We start from the raw sequence: 23,256 nt of genomic DNA, 5'->3' as shown, positions 1-23,256 counted from the left end.
GGATGTATTGCTGCTGTTGTGGGAGAGCCAGAGTCGTAGGGGTGACAGACTTCACCGCTCTGTATTTCACACCCACAGGTACACATATCTTGATTACAATGCACACATGTTAACACGCGCACACGGATTTCAGACACGCGTTTGCAAATACTGGTATAAGCGCGTTAACACAGTAGATGTGGACACGCGCACACAGATCTTTATTGCACACACGTAGATGTGAACACGCGCACGCGGAATTCAGATACGCGTTTGCAAATAGTTTTGCTACAATAATGCCCCCCCACCCCTCCTCGCAGGAGTGTCTCGCCATAGGCTGCTCCGGCCGCTGCTTCTTCTCCCCTGAACCAATGGAAAAGTACCAACGGAGAGTTTTCCCCCCTCGCGCGTGCCTCCTCCCTCCATCCAAATCACCCCTCAGTCGGTTGCACTCCGCTCGTGATTGCTGTGTGCGGGTCCCCGTGTGTGCCATTAACAGTCCGCCGCGTCCCTCCAACCTGCTCGTCTCCAAAGGTGCTGCCCGCCTGCGTCCCGTTGCGCGCAGCATAGCGCGCGCACTCACGCACCTGCCTCCGTCACGCAGCCAGTTGAGTGAAGATAGATTTTTTTCTTTTCTTTTGTTCCCCCCCCCCTCCCCCCCCTCTTACACAGAGGTATGACGGAGGACCGGTGACCGCAGGGCGCCGAGGGGATTCAGATTCAGCCGGAACCAGCGCCGCCGCTCGCTCCCTGCGGCTCTTTGCGCACGGTTCGAGAGCTGCGGAGCAGCACCGGGCTTCTGCCGCGGCCGGGCCGCTGGATGCTCTCCTTCCATGGATCCCTGGAGCAGCTGTCACCCGTGACGGCTCTCTGAGGTCCTGTTGCCCCGCTCTTTCTCTCTGCTACTCCCACCGACCCGACCGGCCCAGTTTGACCCCAGAACTTCAGCGCAGCGGAGCGGTTGCAGTGCGGCAGAATGGGGTCGCAGAGCGGAGCGACGGCGACGGCAACTCTGCACAGGCAGACGCCGCTGCTGTGCTTCATCGTCGGTGAGTGTTTGCGCTGTGCGGCGGGAAGTTGAGGGAAGACGGGGAGCTGGGGTTAAGTTTGGGAAGAGGAACGAGACACGTAGGCCAGACTAGAGCAACTACAGTAATTAACCTGCTGCTGAAAGAATCAAGTGTGTAGTTGGGGTCGGATTAAACAAAACAAAAAATGAAGATTGTCAAGATCTGGGATCAAAGAAGAGACCTTTTTTTTTTTCTCTCTTTTTTTTTTCTTTTTTTTAAAAATATATATCTTTGTAAATTAGTTTGAATTCCAAGCAAAAATACTTTAGATACGGTTTCTGATGACCTACCAACAATTTCTTCAAAGGTTTCATATGCATGCAAAATGGATTCTGATAGTGTTTTATATTTATATATATATATATATATATATATATGTGTATATATATATATATATATATATGCATAATTTGGGGATCCAAGTAGAGCGATCAGGTTGCAGGACAGAAGAAAGTAAAGTCCAGAGCAACAGTGTGTGGAGAAGAGGTGAAGAAGTGTGTGCAGGCAGGTTGGAACGGGGGGGGGGGACAATGGTGAGAGCAGCGACGTTGTCTGGTTTGGAGACGCCGGGTATAAAACAGGAGGAGGCAGAACTGCTGTGAGCTGGATCAGCAAGCAGATGTTGAGGAGGTGAAGCCAGGGATGCCTTTGACACTGAGATGTTGTGGACGGTGAATATCTGGCTATAGAAGGACGCTGAGGTTGCAGGTGGGAGGCAGGAAGCCTGCAGGAAGAGCAGAGAGCAGATCTATGGATGGAGAGAAGTTAGAAGAGGACTGGAAGGTCAGATGGAGGCCTGAGATTGGCTGTGGCCGCCCCGGCAGGAGAACATATAGGCCGTCCTTTATTGCTGTTGCGTGCTGCACTTCCGAGAGAGCGGCGGGGCGGCTCAAACGCACTTCTCTGGCCAGTCGGCCCCCGTGTGATGTCAAAAAGGGCACAGTTGCCTCACTGGCACCCCTGGGATGACAGAAATTATTTGAGAAGGCTGTCAAGTAGAAACCCGTAGCAGACTTCAGAGTCAGAGCTACAAAGGTGGGATGTGTATCAGTGATCTTGAAAAGGCTTTTTCCAAAATGAGTCTTTTTGTTCAGGCTCTCAGACTCACACAACGTGTATCTGAAGAGTCTGCGTCTTATCTCCAGTCCTCTGTTCTTCTGCAGAGTCCTCGTCGTCTTCGGCTGTGTGTCATCTCGGATGCTTGAAAGCAGCGATTTAACTTTCACTCAGCCAACATGTAGATTCGTCTTCCACCATCTTCATGCCAAACTTTGCACAGTTTATTCTTCCACTGACGCAGAAAAAGTCCCAGTATAAATCATTTTGTAAAGCAACAAACAGCTTTGTGAATTTTAAATATGAGCCTCGGAAACACAGCAGCAGCTGTATTTAACAAAATGTCCTCTGACAAAGAGGTCGACGGGAAACTTTCACCGCTCTGCCACTTTTTTTCCCCCGTCCTCTCATGCACGCTGTGTGTAGGTGTTCTGTGTTTACAAAAAACAAAAGCTGTGACTCATCACAGCAGCAGCGGATTGACTCGTTGTTTTTCACCACATCTCCATCGAAAAGAAATTTCCCTGAGTCGTTTTTTTTTTTTTTTTTTAATTCAAATATTCCAAACATAAACTTCAGCAAACTGACAGGAGTCAAGGTTAATGCAAACGATAATGACTTCAGTTTTTGTTGCACTTAGCAGTTTAAAAAAAAGAAAAAGAAAAGAAAAAGAAAAGAAATATCGATATTTCTGCAGAATTGAAAAAAAAAGTGAACAAGGAAAATGAAGACGCTTGGTGTTGGTGTTTTTCCTCAACGGGTTTCAGGACCTGCTGGCACTCAGAGACTCTTTAATCCTCTTCCTCTCCCTCGACTCCATCGTCTCCCGCCTGGCGGCTCTGGACTCGACCTGAACTCCTCCGAGATATTCACTCACACACACACACACACGCACACACACACACACACACTCACAGACGCTGTTGGGATGACAGAGGGGAAGTGACTTGGATGGAGACGCTCAGCAGTCCTGACAGTCTGACTGTCAGCAGCCTGAAAGCAATCCGCATCATCGCTGCTGCTGCTGCTGCTGCTGCTGCTGCTGCTGCTGCTGCTGCTGCTGCTGCTGCTTGCCGGGGCCTGTATCGCCTCCCTCGGCTAAACATTTCATCAACTCCTCCTGCTCCTCCAAAATTGAGCAGCATTATTAAAAGAAAATCTGGTGTTTACCGCTGGTAGTTCGGCGGCTCTCCTCAGAGCGGAGCAGCTTACGGAGGGATCGTCTCATTCTTTCCAGGGTCGAGATGCATGTCTTGGCTTCCTAATCCGTCCTCCTCCGCCATCCACCGGCTCCCAGGGTTCCGCACTTCAGGGCTGCGGACTTTATCCAATCAAGTGGCTCTAAAAGTCTGAATGTTTGCCAGGAAAGTACATGTGATGGAGCGGTGGGGGGAGTATTGCACTTGCATATTTTTTTGAAGAAGAAGAAGACCAGATCCAGGCGCCCTGATAGTGAAATGCCACATACTTCTAGAAGTGATAAGCGCCGAGTGTTGCATCGCTGTGGAAAGCCTTGCATGGAGCTCAGGGTGCACGTTAGGAGGACGGAGCGATGGAGTGATGGAGCGACGCAGCGGCTCGGTGAGGAACTCGAGCGGTGCCGATTCTGGTTCTGCACGTGTGTCTTTTATTTCTTGATCTAAAGAGCAGTTGCTGGCCTGCGGCTGGTTCTGTCCCGTTCAGGTCCAGGATCAGCTGGTTGAGTGGCCGGGTGGTAGAGTGGAGGGGAAGTTTTTAGGAACTTTCATAAATAGAGAGAGAGAGAGAGAGACAGGGCGAGAGAGAGAGAGAGAGAGAGAGAGAACAATAAATGGTCCAAGACAAAGATTAATGAGGTGGGCGGAACCGGATGAGCAAGTTTAATGTTCTTGTGTGTGTGGGTGTGTGTGTGCGTCTGCGTATCCGCCACGCCTACCGGACTTTGGCTAATTGGAAAAGCAGGATGAGGGACGAGCGAAGCAGGAACCAACAGCGGGAGGCGTGGCCTGTCCTGGTGGGCGGAGCTTGTTGAAGGTTTCTCCGCTGTCGGGTGTGGTGAGACTCTTCTGCTTTGTCGCAGAAACGCACAACGCGACACGACTGTGCAACGCAACACTGGGATCCACGGTATCGACCCCAAGGTCTTGATGCTGCACAGTAGTGAACTTTTCAAGGTCATGGACAAGGTTAAAAAAAGAGGCATTTCCTTTTAACACAAGTAGCGTCTTTGCTCATTTTCCGTCTTTTTTTTTAACTCTCTGCTGAGGGGGATTAGTGAGTCCAGTGGGGCAGCGGAGCACTAAGAGCCCTGAGAAGAGCTCCTCCTCCTGGTCTAATTAGCTCCAGATATAAAGCGGCACCACAGGGACATCAGTGATTTTTCTTTTCCTCTCTCTCTCTTTTCACCTTAATAGCAGCTTCATGTGTTCAGACAAGGGACTGACTGTAAAATAAAGCTTCTTCAAAAGACTGCGCTATGGCCTCACAACAAGAAGGTTGCTAGTTTGATTCCCAGCCCTTGGACTGCTCCGTGTGGAAGGTTCAAGTTCTCCCTGTGTCTGCGCCGGTTCTGTCCAGGTTCTCCGAAGGTTAGTGTTGTAGTGCTGGAGGTCGGTCTTCCAAAAGTGCAGCAGAAGCGTTAGTAGAAAGTAGATGGATGGATGGATTTGCTCCACGCAGCTCCAGAAAAGAGAATCTGCGACTTGAGAACAAAAAAAAAAAACCAACCTAATGATTTCAATAAACGCACGGCAAAAAAAACAAATGTGTTCTTTTCAACCTGGCAATGAAAGAACAAGTGCTGATCCTTCAAAGTAGCCAAAACCCCCCCAAAAAAATTTGGGGGGCGGGACGTCCATATGATTTAAGCAGCATCGTGTTTTCAATTTGTATGCTAATGTGGAAATGCAACGCTCTCGCTGTTTACACGCAGCGGTGGAGCAGCCGGCGCCGCCGTCATTCATCTGCCGCCGTCCGAGGACGAACCCGCTGCTGCACCGCGGCTCCTCACAAAGGCTCTTAGTTTTTTTTCTGTTTTGGTTTTCCTTACGAGTCGAAGACGGCTGCGTGTTTACCGGAGGTCCGCTGGGTTTGTTTGCTGTCTGTTTGCCTGCTGTGTACAGCCGCCGCCGCCACGAGAGGCTTTTATCCCTCAGAAACCGCTTAACTGCGTCTAGACGGCCGAGAGGTCGGAGGAAAGAGCTGCCAAGTGTCAAAGTAATGGCCCCAGAGAGCTTCTGAAGGAGCTCTGGGCAGCTCCCAATGACTCCTGGAAGGGTGGAGTTCCTGCATTAAGGAGGGCGGGGGTCAAGCATTATCGATGGGGAAAGAACACAGAGACACACACACACACACACACACACGCAGAGAGAGAGAGAGAGAGAGAGATTTGATGCAATTAACCTCCAAGTGATCAAAGTCTCCTAAGCTGATGCAGAAGAGGCGACCAGGCGGCTTGTAGCTCGTCCTGGTCCTGGACCTGGACCTGGACCATGTCCTGGTCCTGGTCCTGGTCCTGATTATGGTCCTGCTTCATTGTCCTGATCCTGGTCCTGGTCTTTTTCCTGGCTCTGTTCCTGCTGTTGGTCCTGATCCTGGTCTTTGTCCTGCTCCTGCTCTTGTTCTTTGTTCTGGTCCTGGTCCTGGTTCAGCCTGGAGTGACATTCTGGGAACTTCAGACATCAAAGCAACGTTACTGCATCGGCTCAGCACCACCACCAGCACCATCACTGGCTGTGAAAGGCACAAAGCACAACATGAAGTTCAACTCGTTCGAGTTCTGTCGCCACTTTGAAAGTGTGTGTGTGTGTGTGTGTGTGTGTGTGTGTGTGTGTGTGTGTGTGTGTGTGTGTGTGTGTGTGTGTGGATTAGGAGAGTGGGGGAGATTGCTTTTCCTCGCCATCACCCCAGACTCCTTGTTCCACCGAGCTCCTTTACATTAAGACCAGGATGGTTTCAGTTCGTCGCAGTCAGCTGCTGTTTGGAGTTTGGACTTAATTAAAGTTTCTGCCAGGTGGTAAATCAGGTTCCCTAATAGATTCCTCTGTGTGTGTGTGTGTGTGTGCGCCCACAATAGAGAAGTTGTCTCTCCATTTAACTAAAAATGGCTTTCAAGTTGAGACGTCGTCATGCGTTTCAAGTAAAAAAAGAAATAAAGGAAACGCGGAGCCATGTAATTCCTTTTTTCCCTTTCTTCTTCTTCTTCTTCTTCTTCTTCTTCTTCATCTTCTTCTTTACCATTTGCGGCACTCAGCCCGCCGGCTCTCAGCAGGGGACTTAATGTCCAATCATGCGAGGCAGCGTAGAAAATTCCAAATTGGACCAAATGATCTCGCAGTCGGGCGTCTCGGCTTTGGATTGCTGTGAAATTGCGAGTCGCAAATGGGAGCAAAAACTAAAGCGGTGAAAAAAGGGCTGTTTTGTGTTGACGTTTTGTATTGTGCGTCGATGGACGCGGCATTCAAGACGCTGTTTATTGCGCGCGGGGGGGGGGAGGGGTTTTAGTGTATATTTGCGCGTCGGCGCTTCCAGGTCTTCCTTCACTTCCTGTTTGACGTCAGCCTGGTGTGGAGATCATCGCAACCTCCTTTTGTAAATAAGGGCGGTGACTATTATCACAGCACTCGACACCACCAGCCTCCTCCTCCCGTCTCTCTCTGGCTCATCCTCCCAATTAGCAGCCGGCAGGTGAAGGTGTCAACATCGGGCTTCACTTTCTTTCTCTTTTCATCATCGTGTCGTGACGGCTCGGCGCCCTCGCGGCTATTTGTCGACGTGCGCACGCACGCACACACGCATGCATGCATATGTATGCGTGCGGTGCGTGTGCGTGTACGTCCAAAAGCGGCAGCCCAGATTTCGCCGTCACGCCTCGGCGGCTAATGAGCTGCGTTGCGTTGCGGCAGCGAGTTGTGCGTGTGAGCAAACAATTGTGTGCGCGTGAGCGCGTGCACGAGGCGGCGAAATGGGCCACTTGTTGGCCGCGGATAATTGCCGTTGCCGTTTCCACTTAAACACACACACACACACACACACACATGATGGGAGATTCTTTCAATTAGGTGGGATAGAAAGAACAAGAAAAACCAAATGGAGTAAAGCACTACGGGACCAGCGCACGCGGCCTCTGCTCGTGCGCTGCAGTGGCTCCAGTCCGGTCATGTGACTCGCTGAGTGACTCACGCTGCTCTCATGTCACCGCGGTGCCTCTGGGCGAGACATCCGATGCTCAGCCAGTGTCAGAGAGGTGCTGTAGCCGCAACCCAAGTGGAACATGTTCAGTCGCCGACGTTCACTGCATCAAGTTCAAGATAAGAAATATATGTTTGGATACACAACGGTATGAAAATATGCAGGATTTGGAAATTTCTCCTGGGGATGAACCGTTGGGATTATTATTTCTTTTCCACCCAAACGATGGTCTACAGATATACTATACTGCTTGTGTTAAAAGGAAATGCCTCTTTTTTTTTTTAACCTTGTCCATGACCTTGAAAAGTTCACGACTGTGCAGCATCAAGACTTTGGGGTGGATCCCAGTGTTGCGTTGCACAGTCGTGTCGCGTTGTGCGTTTCTGCGACAAAGCAGAAGAGTCTCACCACACCCGACAGCGGAGACACCCTCAACAAGCTCCGCCCACCAGGACAGGACACGCCTCCCGCTGTTGGTTCCTGCTTCGCTCGTCCCTCATCCTGCTTTTCATTTCTCCTGGGGATGAACCGTTGGGATTATTATTTTTTTTTTTCCCACCCAAACGATGGTCTACAGATGGTCTGCGTTTGATGGGAGCAAAAAAGCTAGTAGTCATAACAATGACTTTACAGCTCCCTGCATGGCTGCAGGTGCTTTTGCTTTAATTTCATGCATGTTCTGAAGCTCTCATAAAATAAGTGAAAGCCTCTTAGTTGGAGCTTTTCTTACTCGCAGAGGAGCGGCGGCACAGTCCTGTATCCTTCAAGCACCACATTAAAAGAAGCCCTACTTGCTATTGGCGTGAAATTAGATGAATAAATAAACAGCCACTATTTTCTTTTCTGAAGCCCTAACAGCGCGTTTACATCTGGGACGGCAGCCTGTGCAGCTACTGCAGCTGCGAGGGCACTCAATGCTAAAGTACATTAACCCGTTACTACACCGTGCAACCTGAGACCAAGTCAAACACGCAGCCGCTGAGTCTTGGCAGCCTTTATTTCTTTGCTTTTCTTCTGGCCACGCCCCCTCGGGTCACGTGCGGGGAAGTGGCTCCCATAAAAGTTTAATCAGCTCATGAAATGTCACGGGAAGCGCTCAAAATGCCACGCCATCCGCCGATACGAGAGCTCGTCACAGTGGGCGCGTGTGTGTGCGTTGGGTGCGTGGAGGGGGAGGGGCCGTGTTGCTGGCACGGTGCACCTCCTCATTGTATGGCTGCTGCGAGAGCGCGCACGCTCAACAGCAACCAGGTGGAAACAATGAGAGGGTGTCTGCTGGACAGGAACAACGGGCGAGGAAAAAAAAAAGAAGGAAAAACGGGCGGCTGCGCATGATCAAACCTCAGTGTGCACATGCGCACGTGTGCACTTATACCGATATACCGATCGGCAATAGTTTTGTGAGGGTGGCGTGCACGTGCACATGTTTTTTTTTTTATATTCGTGACAAAAGGGAAAAACATCGGTCTCTCTGTTTCCTGTCGCCGCTCATCCTCCAGCACTCCGGGTCGTACGTGAACGTCTCTAGACACACACACACACACACACACACACACACACACACACACACACACACACACAGGTAGAAGGTTTACAACTGCCCACACAAAGATCCTCGCAGCCCAGGAATCAAAACCCACAACCTCAGAATGAGTTTTTTTGAAAAATATATTGAACAGTTTCATCTCAGCTTTGCTTCAAATTGCCTGGCTTCCATCGTCCGTTCACTGCGGCAAACGTCCAAGGTCAAAGCTCTGAAGTCTTTCAACACAACTTGTGCGTCGTTAGTGCCGTCCAATGTTCGTGGCCACGGTGGAAATGTGCGACACGTGACCGAGAGCTGTAGCGTCTGGTGTCCCTTCACCTCCCTGGGGTCCTCGACCTCCTGCACAGTGTCCACCGACCCTGAGGAGCCCCTCTCTCCTCCAGCTTGGTCGACCAGCGCTGTGGAGTGAATCACGCTGTTATTTTCTTCTCATCCTGAACTGTTTGATTGCCTTTGTTGTGTTTTTTGAAGAACCCTCATGGCAGAATCCGCTGCGTCGTGTTCCTCCCTCGGAGCAGCTTCTCCTCCTCCGCTGGTCTGCACACGTCCCCACCCTCCGATCTGGTGAATTACACCTCGGCTCTCGGCCCCGATCAGCTGGAACCTCTAATCTAATCAAGTGTTTCACGAGCATGTAATTGGACGCCCGGCGGCGCGGCGGCAACAGATTGCAGACTGATGAAACTTTTAACGCGGACCATCTTGCAGGAGGAGGGTGGGAGGGAGGGATGGGCTGAGGGGCTCTCAGTGGGGCTCTCAGTGGGAGTCAATAAGAGCTTCTCAGCCTGTTTGTCTCTTGCAGAACTCTGAACCTGACCACCTGACACACAGACTGTTATTATATAAAGTTATTATACATTTATTATTTTTATTTCTTTGATTTTTGTCGTTGAAGGGGACGAGGGGATTTACTGCCCGCGGTGAGACAGAGAACGGAGGTTGTCATCGTCTCAAGTGCCGCGTTTTGTGACTTCTCTGATCGCCGCGTTGGAGATCAAGAGACGTAAATGGCGGCGCCGAGAGGCGGGAAATGTCAGACGGTTGGCTGATGCCAGCGCCGCGGCGCCCGCAGTCACGGCAGCGAGACTTGTCTGATGAGATTAGAGAGGATGAAGGGGAAAACAAGACAAACAACTCGGCTCAGGGTTTTTTTTTTTTTTGTTTCCTTCTCAGACTTTTGAGCTTCCTGCAAAGTCATTAAAAAAACAAAACAAACTTGACGTCTTAAAAGCGGGAAAATCTTTTAACTCGGTTTGCATCTCGGCGGATTAGAGGGCCGAAAGCGAGACTGAGGCCCTGTGACAGGAATGTGACCTGAGAGAACAGCGTCACTGTCTGGTGCTCCACCGCCGAGCCGCATAGTTCAGCTGAACAACAAAGGCCGAGGATTTCTGCCTCAGTCGGGGGGGCAGGGAGGGGGGGTTCACTCACTCACAGTGGCCCAATCGGGGTCAAATCGGCTGCAGGCCTTTAACATATCGACACTCAGCCTCATTGAGTCATCATTTTATTTATTGACACAGATGCAGATGTCAGGAATCCAGCATATTGGACACAGAGACATCACTTACATTGTTACTCGTGATGCCGGCTGGAATATTTCCGTGTGTCGAAGAGATGGAAGAGAAATGTCTGGAAAGGGGGAAAGTCTATTATAAAAACCTCAGAGTAACGTGACTGGACAAACTGAGCCAGTTGGTTGGAGCTCCAGCTTTGACGTCGTGTTGCTGCCATCATGTTGACCAAACTCTTTGCCGAAACTCAGCGGGAGAACGAGAGAGAAAAAAGAGAGAATCTGTCGTTTTCCTTTGGGCAGCAGGGCAACCAATCAGAGCGCAGCCCTGTGCCTCCCTGCCCTCTTTCCCGCTCTGCCTTTGATCTTGATCTCCTCTTCATGTTGATTAAACGCAGACTATTGATGAGTCCACTCTCTTTTGTTGGGGAATAAAAGAGCAAAATCCACTTCCTCCAGCTGCTGTCTGAGGCCAACAGTCAGGGGGGAGTTTTACAGCTCGCTCAAATTTATCGAGGCCGTCGTCGTCGTCGTCTCGGGGCTCCACACATCCGTCAGCCGCCGTGACCTCATCGCTCAGCCGTCAGCGACCTTTGCCTGCCACCGCCAGTCAGTCTGCCACCGTCTGGGTGAAACTTCAAGTGTTTTCTTTTTTCTTTTTTTTTTTGACAAGACAAGACAGTTTCAGATCAGTATTAGAATCTAGATCAATCTAGCTCTATCTAGATCTAGATAGATCTAGATCTAGATCTTTGTAATTGAGTCAGCGTTGATGATGATGATGATGATGATGATGATGATGGTGATGATGATGATGGAAAAAGTTTCCCCAGTTGAGCCACTGGTGATTTCTCACTATGGATGTATTTTATAAGACCTGGATACCAGACAGGCAATATATCAGCAGAGAGTGAGTCTTTTCCAGTGGCCACTCAAGGTACTGCAGCCAAAACCCCATCTGGCCCAAGAAGCATTTTTCATATCGACCGCAAAACAAAAAGAAACACCTGTCGAAAATTCTCCTCCTCGTATCCCAGAGGAATTTAGTTCAGGGAAGTTTTTCTTATGTAATTTGAAGGGAAAATAAAGCAAATTAACTTGGTGTTGTAATAGAGCAAAGCTGCAGCTGTTGACGGAGGGTTTTGTCCAATCACTTTCCGTTTTTTTTTTTTTTTTTGTTGACTGGATTGCTCTGCGTTGCTGCTCCTTCAGATGGATGTGCGAGTTAAAGAAGATGGATTTGAAAGAAAGGACCACATCTGGCGGCGGCAGCGAGTCCGTGCTCGGCTCCGTGAGGAGGTTCTCATGTGTCGGAGGAACGTGACTGATGGAGAACTTCAGTAATCTGGCCGCCTCGGCGCTCTGCTGAGCGGTGGAGATCCGAGTCAGACGTGCACTTCAGACAGTTTGGAAGGAAATCTGACTCACTGTGGTGAACTGTGGGGACCGATGTCAAGGCAGCAGAGAGAAATCTCAATCAGCTCCTCACCGGCGAGTCGGTGGAAACAACGCCGTTTCCTTTCAGCCCGTCCCTCTTTCCTGTTTATAACGAGAGAGAAAGTGAAACATCTTGCTGCTGCGTCTCTCCGGTGTGGCGCTGCACCTCCGGCTCATCTCTGCACCTTAGGTGTCTCCAGATAAGATTCCACGCTGGCTCAACCTCTGCTTGTGTGTCGTTGTGCGTCTCGTTATTTGTGTTAAATGTGTGACAGAGACCGGCTGGGGCGACTGAAAGCCTGCAGCTGTAATGATCAGCCGGTGATGGATGACCGGACTAGAAGCCAGAGATGTGGCACACACACACACACACACACCTTGTTACATTATGCCATTACACAGTGTGTTTGCATCCTGGTGACAAAGGCCTATATTGACTTGTTTTTGTTCATTAAAAAGTGTGTGTGTGTGTGTGTGTGTGTGTGTGTGTGTGTGTGTGTGTGTGTGTGTCTGTGTGTGTTCTTCCTTCTTTGGGAAGGACCAGTTGCGGTCGTATTTGGAATTCTTAAACCAGGTCACTGTGTTCAATTTTATCATTCAAATTTTGAAATTTAAATTTCATTCTTTTATTGCTGCTTTCCTGGAGTTCCCTCCGTCTTTGGGCTCCTGCAGAGGGACCTCCCAGCCTGCAGAGGTCATTATACTGAAACTTCACCGTCACTTCTCCGTGGTGCGGTGCTTCTTCCCCAAATCAATTATGAACGCAATTAAAACTTTATTTATTTAAATATCTGGAAGATCGGATAACCAACTGCCCCCTGGAGCCAAAATCCCTGTGACGAGAATTAGATTTCAGCTGTTGATGTGAGAGAAACCGTGCAATTATTTGAAGCTTCGTTTAGCACATTTAATTTGGCTTCATCATTCTGGCAGGACCTGGTGGCACCAGCAGGAATATCAATGAAGCGGCACCGACATCACCACCGTTCTTCTCAAAGTGCTGAAAAAAAACCAAACAGATTCAGTCAAGTCTTTGGTTGCCGAGTTCTGAAGAATTGCAGCGTGACTTTTATCAGGTATTATAGTTTGGGTTATATTTACTCCATATCTAACACGCTGCATATATAGCAGCAGCTAATTTCAGTAATAACACTGGGATTGGACCACAGCGCATCATGTGACGTGTTCAGCTTGAGACGCTTCTTGTTTTGAACGCCTCAGATTCAAGTTGAATCCCTCCAGGAACTGATGATCTGTGAAGTAACTGCCATCTGACGAGCCGGAAGTGAAAAGACTCCTCTTTGCTGTTCGCTATGATGTCGTGTGAAGTGACGCATGAAAGATGAAATGACAGTTATGGTAATTTTGTCCTATTTCTCACGTGTAATTGATGCCTTCGTCATCTCGAAGCGCACACTGTACAATCAGCAGCATCTTGATGTGAACGAAGATGATCGGCAGCTGTTTGGACCCTTCTGGAGTCGTTCTCTCCCTCGAGAGCAACGCACATTCAGATGTAACGAGACTTCGCTGTTCAAGGATGTGTTGTGTATAATACAGCCGCGGCTCAGCCCACATGAAAACCTGAGGTTTTACATCAGGCTTCGTTTTCCTGGCTATTGACCAGATTTTCTCTGAAGGCTTCAGGCCGACTGGCAGTTTGATGAACGCGACTGACCCGTGTCCCGGTGTTCGACGGGGCTGACGGGTTCGGCCACTGGGTGAACTGGGTGAACTGGGATCCGTCCTGGTCTGATGTGAACTTTCCTTTGTCGCAGAGGCACGAGACTTAAGTCTGGCCTGCAGGACATTATATCCTGCAATATTTGTCCCAGGCAGAAACCTCTGCCAGCCCTTTGTCAGGACATCTGTGTGTGTGTGTTGTGTGTGTGTGTGTGTCCTCTCTAATCAGCTGAGCTCAGATTTGCAGCTCCAGGCTGGAGTCAAATTCAACGGCTCGTTTGTTGCTGCGGTCGCCTTTTCCTCTTTTCTTTCTTTCGTTACTTTGCTTTTCGCAAAGCAGTGACACGTTGCACTGAAACTCACTGCAGGCTTTATTAGCAACAAACACATAGAAGTGCTGGGAGGTGGAGAATGACTCAGCAGGTGAACTTAATGGCCATCTCAGCCAGACCACTGTTGCAGTGAGGTTCTCGGACTTTTCGGGGGATTGTTTTCTAACTTCTCTTGAATTAAGTGAAGGCATGCAGGGTCGGATTGGAACCACCGACAGCAGCAGAAGCGATGGAAACAACTCAATTTGTGTGCAAGCGCGTGTGCGTGTGTGTGTGTGTGTGTCTCCACTACACAACGGAGTGAATCATTTTGATCCAGCTCATTTGCAAACTGTGATGCACTCGACAGTCTCTCAACACGTCCTATCTTGTGAACAGACACCTTCGGCTGTTTAGGGAGCAGAACCAGATTGACTCTCTCTCGCTCCCTCTCCCTCCCTCTCTCTCTCTCTCTCTCTCACCCCCCTCGCTTCTTCTTCTTCCTCTTGGTCTCAACATCCTCTAAAGTCATGTCGGAGGAGCTTCAGTTCTCAGTAAGCTGCTCGACTGATTGGTGCCCCAGACGAGACGAGATGAGACGATTTTAACCTCTTAAACCAGTCAAACTGAGTAGAAACAACAAAGCCAGTGTGTGTGTGTGTGTGTGTGTGTGTGTGTGTGTGTGTGTGTGTGTGTTCAAGCTGCTGTCCTGTGAGACGCCGGCAGTGGCAGCAAGCAGCTGGCTAACTATGAACTTTTACTGAGGCATCATGGGAGTTCGTGGGGGGGGGGAGCTTGTTTAAATTAGGCAAGAAGAGAAGATGAAGAAGGAGAGGAAGAAGAAGGGGATGGAGAGGAAGAAGAAGTGTAAAGTGTGAGTTGCCCAGGTCATAAATTCCAGTAACATCTCCGACACCATCGTGAGAGCCCTCCTCCGGGGAGCGTTCCATTCATTTCTACACATCTCAGAAACCTTGTTGGTCTGATAAATAAGAGGCCCTAGTGGGGTTTCTGTTATCCCAGTAAAACTCTCGTAGACAGGGATTCAATGGAACAATAACAAAAAGTTTGAAGTAGCTGCAGCTGGTGTAGCGGCATGTTTTTGAAATTTTTTACATTGCAAAAGTTTTGCAAGTCTCGCCCATGAAAAGTGGACCGTAACTTTAATTGGATGAAGCAAAATGTTTTGTTTTTTTTAATTATTATTGTCATTATTATTATTATTTGGGTTCCTAATTTACTAAAAGCATTTACTAAAAGCTGTCGGTGCATCAAAAGAGCTGCCAGTTTTATCTGAAGGAGGATTGTTGCGACTTCTTCAGAGGTTTTGTGAGCTTCAGTCTTGGTTGCTATCTTGCGCCACAGATGGGCTGCAGGCCACGAAGAGGAGGAGGTGGAAAGTGCATCATTATTCCGAGGGCACAAGGTCAAGAATAACTATTTTCCACAGAGTTGCCGTCCCCCCTAATGATCACCGTAGGAACTTTGGCTTGCTGTTTGTGCATATGCACCTTCAGGTTCAACCACCGTTTGCACACTTAAAGGTGGAATAAGGTCCAGTTGAATATTTCAGTCTGTTAAAAAACTGTCAGACCTTTGATTTTTGATATGCAGCACTTCTCAACGTCCCTCCGAAGAACCAAAACCTGTTTCTAGAGTTGTTTTTTTTTTTCACAAACGTTCTACATCTTCATTTCTTTCCTTCCCTTAAAGAGAAGCGAGCAGATTGCGTGAAGGATCTGAAAGAAGGCGGTGCCAAAGACGCAGCTGCGGAAAAGGCTGTGTTTTGTTTGAAATAGGGAGGTGGGCAGATGTTTCACTGGAAGATTTCAGACAAAGCGGCGCTCTAATCCAGAGTCTTGGCAGTCTGGCAACATGGGCATTTGTGGGGGTATCAGAAAACAATCAATAGAAGGGAGTGCAATGCATATGGAAACAGAGAAGAAAAGCAAACAGACAAATTCTGCAGAAATATGAGGAGAGTCGTATGTCCAGCGCGGCAGTGACTGTTTGAACACCGTTGACTCTGGAGAATCACCTGCAGTGACAAAACAATTTCACTTGTTTAGAGCCATGCGAGGCAATCACTGACAATCACGCCGTTAACTTTTCAACTCGCAGTTCAGCCGATCGGCTATAAGATCTCAAGTCTGGACTCTTGTTGCTCAGTTTTTTTTGTTTTGTTTTGTTTTTTTTTTTAAAAAAAAAAGGTTCATCCAGTCAACTGGTGGAAGTGTTTTCTGTGGGAACTTCCCCCCGGATGGATGTGTGAAAGGATTCCAAATCACTTGGCAAAGACGTTTATGGATTTAGCGCCGCTTCAAAAGCCGAAACATTTGTCTGCAGAGACACTTGGTTATTTTTTTCCTCGCTGTCTTATCTACAGAGACAGAGAAAGTTGACACTCAACATAAACAGCGCAACCAGAAGTCCCGAGGAGGAGGAGCAAGTTCACATTCCACAAGTTTCTTCTGCCGACAGCGGCTGACGAGACAATTCAATGTTTTTTTTTTGGTTTGTTTTTTCTCGATGCAGAACTGAAACATGCCCTGATTTTCCAGCACAGCGAAATGACAGTTGAAGAGTTTTTTTTTTCTTCTTTTTTTTTTTTTTGCCGGAAGTGTTGACGCGAGTCCAAACTTTTCTGGGAGTGAACAGAAAAAACTAAGTCTGTACAGGAAGAGGAACGACGAGTGAAAACAGAATGCATTAAGCCAGTGAGATTCTAAACTGAGCAAAGTGGGAAGATGTCATTTTTCTCTCTCGCTCTCTCTCTCTCTCTCTCCCTCTCTCCCTCTCTCCCTCTCACTTTCTGCTCCGAGAGCTGCGATGAGTCACGACTAAAAAAAAAAAAGAAGCGTTTAAAAGTCACGGCGGTGGGCGTTTTGATGTTAGATTGGATCATCGCGCAGCAGCGGCTAAAAATAATCCCGACCAGCTTCAGATGAGGAAGGGTGGTTGAGAGTGACGGTGGCGGGCAGCCAGGGGCAGCGCCCGTTTTTTTTTCGCCGCCCAATTATTAGACTCGGTTTCTGACAGGCAACATCTGCTGCCCGTTGCCTGTTTGTCGCCGCCGGTCCGCAGACAGGAGTGAGAAACACTGGCCCGGCTCCGTCGGCTGGGACCCGGCGCTGGGAGACGCTCTTGTGGAGAAACTCGTCCAATTGGACACGGAGCTTCGCTGGCGTGGCCAGAACAAAAGATGACGACGGCAGCCGCTGTGTTGCATCCACCGGTCAGCAAACGTCACAACCTGATGATCAGCCCGACAGTTCGACCCAACCAGGTGGCGCCGACCAGGTTGCTATATGTCAGCGGGTCTTCAGACCCCTCAAGTGAAAGCAACAGATCGAGCGACTGTTTCTGCTGCTCTTGGAGACTTTTTGGTGACTCGGATGTGAAACCAAAGTATCGTCGGTCTTACCTGCTGCTCACACAGCGTCTGGTACTGTTAGCCTCCGCTACAACTATTTCTACCTTGACGACGCTGCCCATCAAGGTAGAAACTCAGCCAGCTCTTCGTCTGCTGGCGCCGCCGAGTCCCTTCAAGTCCCGCCCATTATTCTTGCGTCCGGTCTATAATTAGACTTCCATCTCCTGCCCCCTGGAGTGGAGTCGGCAGCTGCATGCCTGCTTTAATATGCACGGAGCCTCAGTTAATCCTTCATCTGTGAGCAATCACCTCACGGTTTGCCTTCATTTCCAGCAAAATTCCCCTGGATAAGAGCGTGTGTGTGTGTGTGTGTGTGTGTGTGTGTGTGTGTGTGTGTGTGTCAGGCTCTTGATGATCGGCTGTAAAGAGCCGCCTCTCAACTTGAAGACTGGAGAGAGTGTTGGTTCCTCTGAGGCTGAGTGATGGCGAGATGAGGTTTGACTGTGTTTACCTGAAACAGTCAGCAGAAAGCAGTCCTCGCTGTGTTGTGGTCACATCCTACACATGATGCTCCAATGTTGGATCAGAAGTCCAGGACCAGGAGTCCAGGATTGGACATTTGACAGTTTTGACTCTGACCAGCAGAGAGAAAACAAACACTGTTGCCACAGGAGTGAAATGCAGACAAACAGGCCATAAACAGACTGCAAACCTGCGTTTGTGGCACTTTTCTCATTTTTATTTCCCTTCCCCAACGACTCAAAGTGCTTCTAACTGCAGGTCTCATTCGTCCGGCTGGTGCAGGCTCCACCCATCACAGCAAACCGGCCATTCACACGCATGCATCAATGCACTCAGCCATCAGGAGCCATCCAGGGCCGTGTGTCTTTGACTCTTCCTCCCTCACCGTGTAGAGTGTAGAGAGAGGCATTTGGAAAACTTGTTTAAAATGTTTATTTATTTTAGGTCCAGCTGCAAATGAGGGAAAATTCCCAGTCAGTTGTGACCTTTACCTCCTAATTTGCAGCAGAAAAGCTCTAATCACAGCAGGTTGGGTGGTGCCTCTGATGGGAACCTGCTCCATGCAGAGGGATGAAATCCAGTAGGTCGATGGTCAGCGTGTGTTTTCCCATTCAGACTGCCGATGCACCGGCGGTTGGCTATCGAGCTGCACAGTGTGAGACTCACTCAGGGTTACAAGCGATAAATGCCTCTGGCTGTGGAGCTGCTGCCTGGGGGGGCGGAGAGGGGAGGGGTCAAGAATGTTTCAATATTAGACAAAAACGAGGAAAAAAAAGTAGCGGCTGTGAATGTTTAAGGGCAGCGCTGCACGTCCAGACAGCTCCTGCTGCTATATATATATATATATATTTTTTTTTTTTTCTCCCTGAACCAGTTGATCAATAAACACGTCCGTCGGGTCAATACTCCAATATGTCATGTGTGCACCTGCATACGACTGCGCTGGTACCCAATGGATTCAACTGCTTTTGCTCCTCCAAGATTGGCTTCCCGTCATGCCAAAAATAAAAAAAAGTTGTTGCTTTTTTTTTTTTTTTACATCATTCAGTGCACAAACATGTTGGCGATACCTCAGATGTGTGTGTGTGTGTGTGTGTGTGTGTGTGTGTGTGTGTGTGTCCTGCAGACCACATTGCCATGTGTGCAGTTGGTCCACTGGTGTTAATTAAAGACTCTCACATGTTGCAGCACTAATGATGTAAACATGTGGACGCTGAAGGGCAAATGACGGGTTTGGAAGGAAGGAAGGAAGGAAGGAAGGGAAAAAAAAACCCTGCAGATGATCAGGTCCACTGTCGTGTCGCTACATGTGCTCCTGTTGTCTAACGATCCCAGTCGTCCGAAGGTGTAATTAGACACTTGTGGTGAGAAGTTCAGAGCCTCCGCAGGGACGAGAGCTCAGACGTCGTGACCTTTTTGACTGGAGGTAAAGGTGTGAGGTCGAGTCGCCGGGGTGGCGACAGGAAGCGTTACCCAGCATGCAACAGCAGGGTCGCATGGGGTTGAAGTGAGAAAGTCCCGAGTCACACTTCCTGGAATGTTTTTGAGTTCCTGTGAGCTGAAAAAAGCTTCCGAAGGTCCGACTTGTTGCTGCTTCAGATAATATAGCACCAGCTTTGACAATCAGGGGAATTTTTTAGTTCAAGTTGCAGTGTGATGATCTTTGCTAGCACCAGATTATCAGCGCATTAAATGTCATTGCATGAAGGTTCAATACATTCAAATTAGATATTTTTTTTTAAATCTAATCATAGAAATAAAAGCAGCTCAAGTGTTTTTCAAATGTCAGATCTTAAGAATCTCCGACTGGGGTTCTCAGAGTTTTGTCACAGACCTGCTCCTGGTTGAGAGACCAGCAGCCAGGTGGACGTTCTGCTGAAGACCTCCATCATCGGTGACGTCGTCGCTTAGAGACACAAAGAGCTCCCAGCCAGACTGGCTGCAGTTTCCCTCCTCTGCACTGACACGCTGCTTTCTTTCCGATGCAGACGGAGCTCCTTTGTTCTTTGTTGTGACATGAAAATCTCGCAGGTCGCCAGAGCTTCCGCTCTAGAGTGCTTCCAGCCAGACTGCCGTCGTTTGAACTCGGAATGACAAAATAATCTTAACACCCAGCGGACTCTCACCCCATGTGTGTGTGTGTGTGTGTGTGTGTGTGTTTCTCTCCTCAGTGTGCCAGTGTGTGTTGGCGCTGGGCTGCGGACCGAACTACACCTTCAACATCGAGGAGTTCTGCCTCGCCAAGTTCAGGCTGGACATGCAGAACCTGGAGCAGGGCCAGTGGTGTTCCTGGGAGGACACGGTCGAGTAAGTCAGTCACACACACACACACACACACAAAGAATGGGAGGGAGAACACTATGTACAGAACCCTTCAAAGACTCTAACCAACCCGACACTTTAATTGTGCGTTTTTGCGCTGCGTTGTCGACGTGTTGCACGCGACTGTGTCATTACCGTCACCGGCCGCCGCACCAGGAAGTTTAGAGTCGGACGAGGAAGTCGGAGCCGCGCGGAGACAAAGGCGGAGTTGATCCCCGCGCCGGGGATCCATACACAACCGTCCATACACACAACAATATGGTCCGTGGCCAACAGCGGATTAGGGCGCGGCTGAGCGGCGGCCGACGAAGCGTGACGGCGTCGGGGTGACGGTCGGGGGGGCTGCGCGGGAGGGACTCTGCATTTCAACTCTTTTATTTTTTTTGTGCGATCACAAATATTGTGACACCAAACATCTGCGGCCGCAGGTGCACGTGAGTTTGAGGCACATTTGTCATGAAAATAACAAACAAACCAAAGAAAAAGAGTTAAAGCTGCACCCTGTTTGGCTGAGATACAGTCGACAGTTTGTGTCAACAAACCGTCTGAACTGTTTAAACAGATTTGCAGCAAAAAAAAAAGAATGAAAAGTGAAGTAAAAGGAGCAGCGTGTTGGCTGACACACAAACTTTGATTGAGCCACAACTGAAGAACCAAGTGTAACTTTACAAAGTCTGTTGTTGTCATAGATATAGATAGATAGATAGATAGATAGATAGATCAATAGAAATTTTTTTCATCTTTTTTTGCAAACTGATCTGTCAACAGCAAAAGCTCCAACAGTTGTCACTCCTCAGGGCTGCGTTCTTGGACCTTTTTTTTTTTTTCCTTTAGTGACTTAGTCATTTAGCAACACAGTCATAACATTTTCCACACGCTGGGTGTTTGCTTCACTGTTTAAGATGGTGTAATTGAAGCAGCAGTTTTAATACTCATACCATCCTCTCAGTCCCATCACTGTAATTACAGGTAATGAGTTCAGTATTAATTACCCAGTCGAGGAATTTACAAAACACGACTGCGGGGCCTTCAGTCACAGATTTGAATCTTGTTTTTGACTGCTAAGCAGCATTAGAGTGTCGATAATCCTGCTGTAAATGCCGTCGAGCACTGATCCCAGTTTATCAGCTGAGAAAAACACACACAAAACAAAACAGAACAAAAAACTCAAAATGATGAAATGCGTGGTGAGAATAGTTTTAATCCCTTAATCCCTTCACAGTGTCATCGCTGGTATCCCTAATACCTTTGTCTGCACCTCTGCTTTTATTTGATTGGATCATTTATTTCTCTCGTCCCATCACTGCTGTACATTTAGAGACACGAGTCGGGGAATCCGCAGCCTTCAAAGTTGTTTAGCTTGAAGCTGAAGATGTGTGTTTTTTCTCTCATGTTATCACTCCGGCACATCCTGACACACACTCTGCACACGTACCTGTTTTTTTCTTTCTGATCCAATCTCCTCACTGCTTTCATCATCGCCGCTGGCACTATTTCTGCGGCTCTACTGTTTGCTCTTCCGTCACTCTGCTTGCGAAGCTGAGATGAAATCCCAGCGGTCATTGGGAAAAGGTCAGCGGGCCGGACTCACAACTCTGTGTGCAATGATCAGCAATGGTGCACAGCGCTGGACTCGTGACTAGAATTCACACAAGACAGACCAGTTAAAGTTCACCTGGAGCCTCGTCGTGTTTCTATCCAGGGGCGGTGGTGGTGCAGCAGCAGCAGCAGCAGCAGCAGCAGCAGCAGCAGCAGCAGCAGCAGTTTGACCAACCTGATAACAAAGCCACTGGTTTCAGTGGTGGACCACATGGTTTGGCTTTACTGCAGAGGTTGCTGATAAGTGATCCACTTAAAGGTCCAGTGTGTAAAATCTGCCTTGATTTATGATTTTTATATTGGTAAAATGTAAACATGCAGCCCATAAGTACATTAATAAAAGTGTAGTCGCACTACAATAACAGTCATTTGGTTGCCCTACCCCTTAGCACACTTCTTATATGTATATGAGTCTATACATATTGCTCCCAGTTAGCGTCTATTTTGCACCGCCATGTTTTTAAGGAAGCCTGGTGTGGACAATCCAGCTGCCTGACAGCACGTTTTGTATTTATGGTATGTATGGCTCAAATAAACCAACGATGAGGACAAGATATCCAGGTTTGTGCTCGCAGGCCACCATAGTTTACTGGCAAGCTCAGGAGAGGGATGGTATAGAGTCTCTAAGGGGACATGAGTGAAAGAGTGCCGCAATCTTAAATGTAACCACTTGATATCGCTGTTTCTTCTTAAAAAAATCTCCAAATATTACACACTGAACCTTGAAACACGATACGTGCACATAGTTCAGTTTCCCCTTCCGCTTTCTTATTTTCTTCCAAATATCGCCTCTCATTTGCCAACTGCTTTGTACTGACTTGTGCAATGAAGATTGGGATTAGAAAGAGTGTATCTGTTGGAGTGGTTGTCCAGTAATGTATTAAAAGAAAATAGAAGGAAATGAAATGTCAGTTTCCCCACATCAACTATTGACTTGCTCGAGGAGCATTGGCTTCGAGAGCAACTTTAATGTCACCTTTTCCAGTCCAAGTGCCGAGCCGTGCAGACTTAATTCTCCCCCCCAAAAAAAAAAACCCAACCAAAACAACAACAAGAGAAAGAAAAGATCTTGGCAGAGTGCAAAAGGAAGGTGTCCTGCGGGAAGGAGGCTGTTTGCTCAGTGTAATGGAGGAGCAGCGGGCAGCTCCGAGATCAATGCTGCGTTTTATTATCTGCCCTATTTATCTGTCAGCGACACGTTTGGGGCTCAGGCGGGATAATGAGGAGAGGATTGTGCATTGATCAGTTTGGCCCCTTTTAACCTCCTCTGATTTCCGCTTCATTACTCCGCCTGCGGCTCTGTGGGCGGTCCAGCCGAGGCTCCCGGCACGCCGTCTTGCAAGAACCTCAACCCGGAGGGAAACTGACACTAAACTTTCACTACAGACGCTCATCCAAGTTTTGGAGCCAATCGACCAATAAGCTTCATCCCAGGGGAACCTCTGGAGTTTAAGACTTGTTTTCCTCCTTCTTCCCGTCACTCTGCCACTCATTTGCATAATCCTGCACAAGCTCGCTTGAGGTAATTCATCCCGCACGTTGATTCAGTTTCGATGCAAATTGGGTTCTCACACATGCATCACGTGTTCGGAGTCTCGTATATTATGGAAATGTGTGAATATAGGCGTTAATGTGGAAGAGAGTTAATCCACGTCTGCATGTTTACCTCCGGAGGT

At 48.5% G+C, this 23,256-nt stretch overlaps 1 protein-coding gene across 1 annotated transcript in view; it reads left to right on the top strand.

The window, feature by feature from the left end:
• The first annotated feature begins 710 nt into the window (after nucleotides 1–710).
• ramp1 (receptor activity modifying protein 1) overlaps nucleotides 711–23,256 on the top strand; it is a 32,101-nt gene continuing 9,555 nt past the window's right edge. Inside the window, exons 1-2 of the mRNA XM_076048512.1 lie at nucleotides 711–1,028; nucleotides 19,831–19,966. Coding sequence (XP_075904627.1) covers nucleotides 956–1,028; nucleotides 19,831–19,966 — 209 coding nt within the window. The 5' untranslated portion in view covers nucleotides 711–955. The remainder of the gene's footprint in view (nucleotides 1,029–19,830; nucleotides 19,967–23,256) is intronic.

The sequence above is a fragment of the Nelusetta ayraudi genome, unplaced genomic scaffold, assembly GCF_046127955.1.
Source record: "Nelusetta ayraudi isolate G7.1 ecotype Tasmania unplaced genomic scaffold, CSIRO-AGI_Nayr_v1 ptg000102l, whole genome shotgun sequence".
Lineage (NCBI taxonomy): Eukaryota > Metazoa > Chordata > Actinopteri > Tetraodontiformes > Monacanthidae > Nelusetta > Nelusetta ayraudi.
Note: the sequence above shows the minus strand (reverse complement) of the source record. Positions and strands in the feature narration are given on the sequence as shown.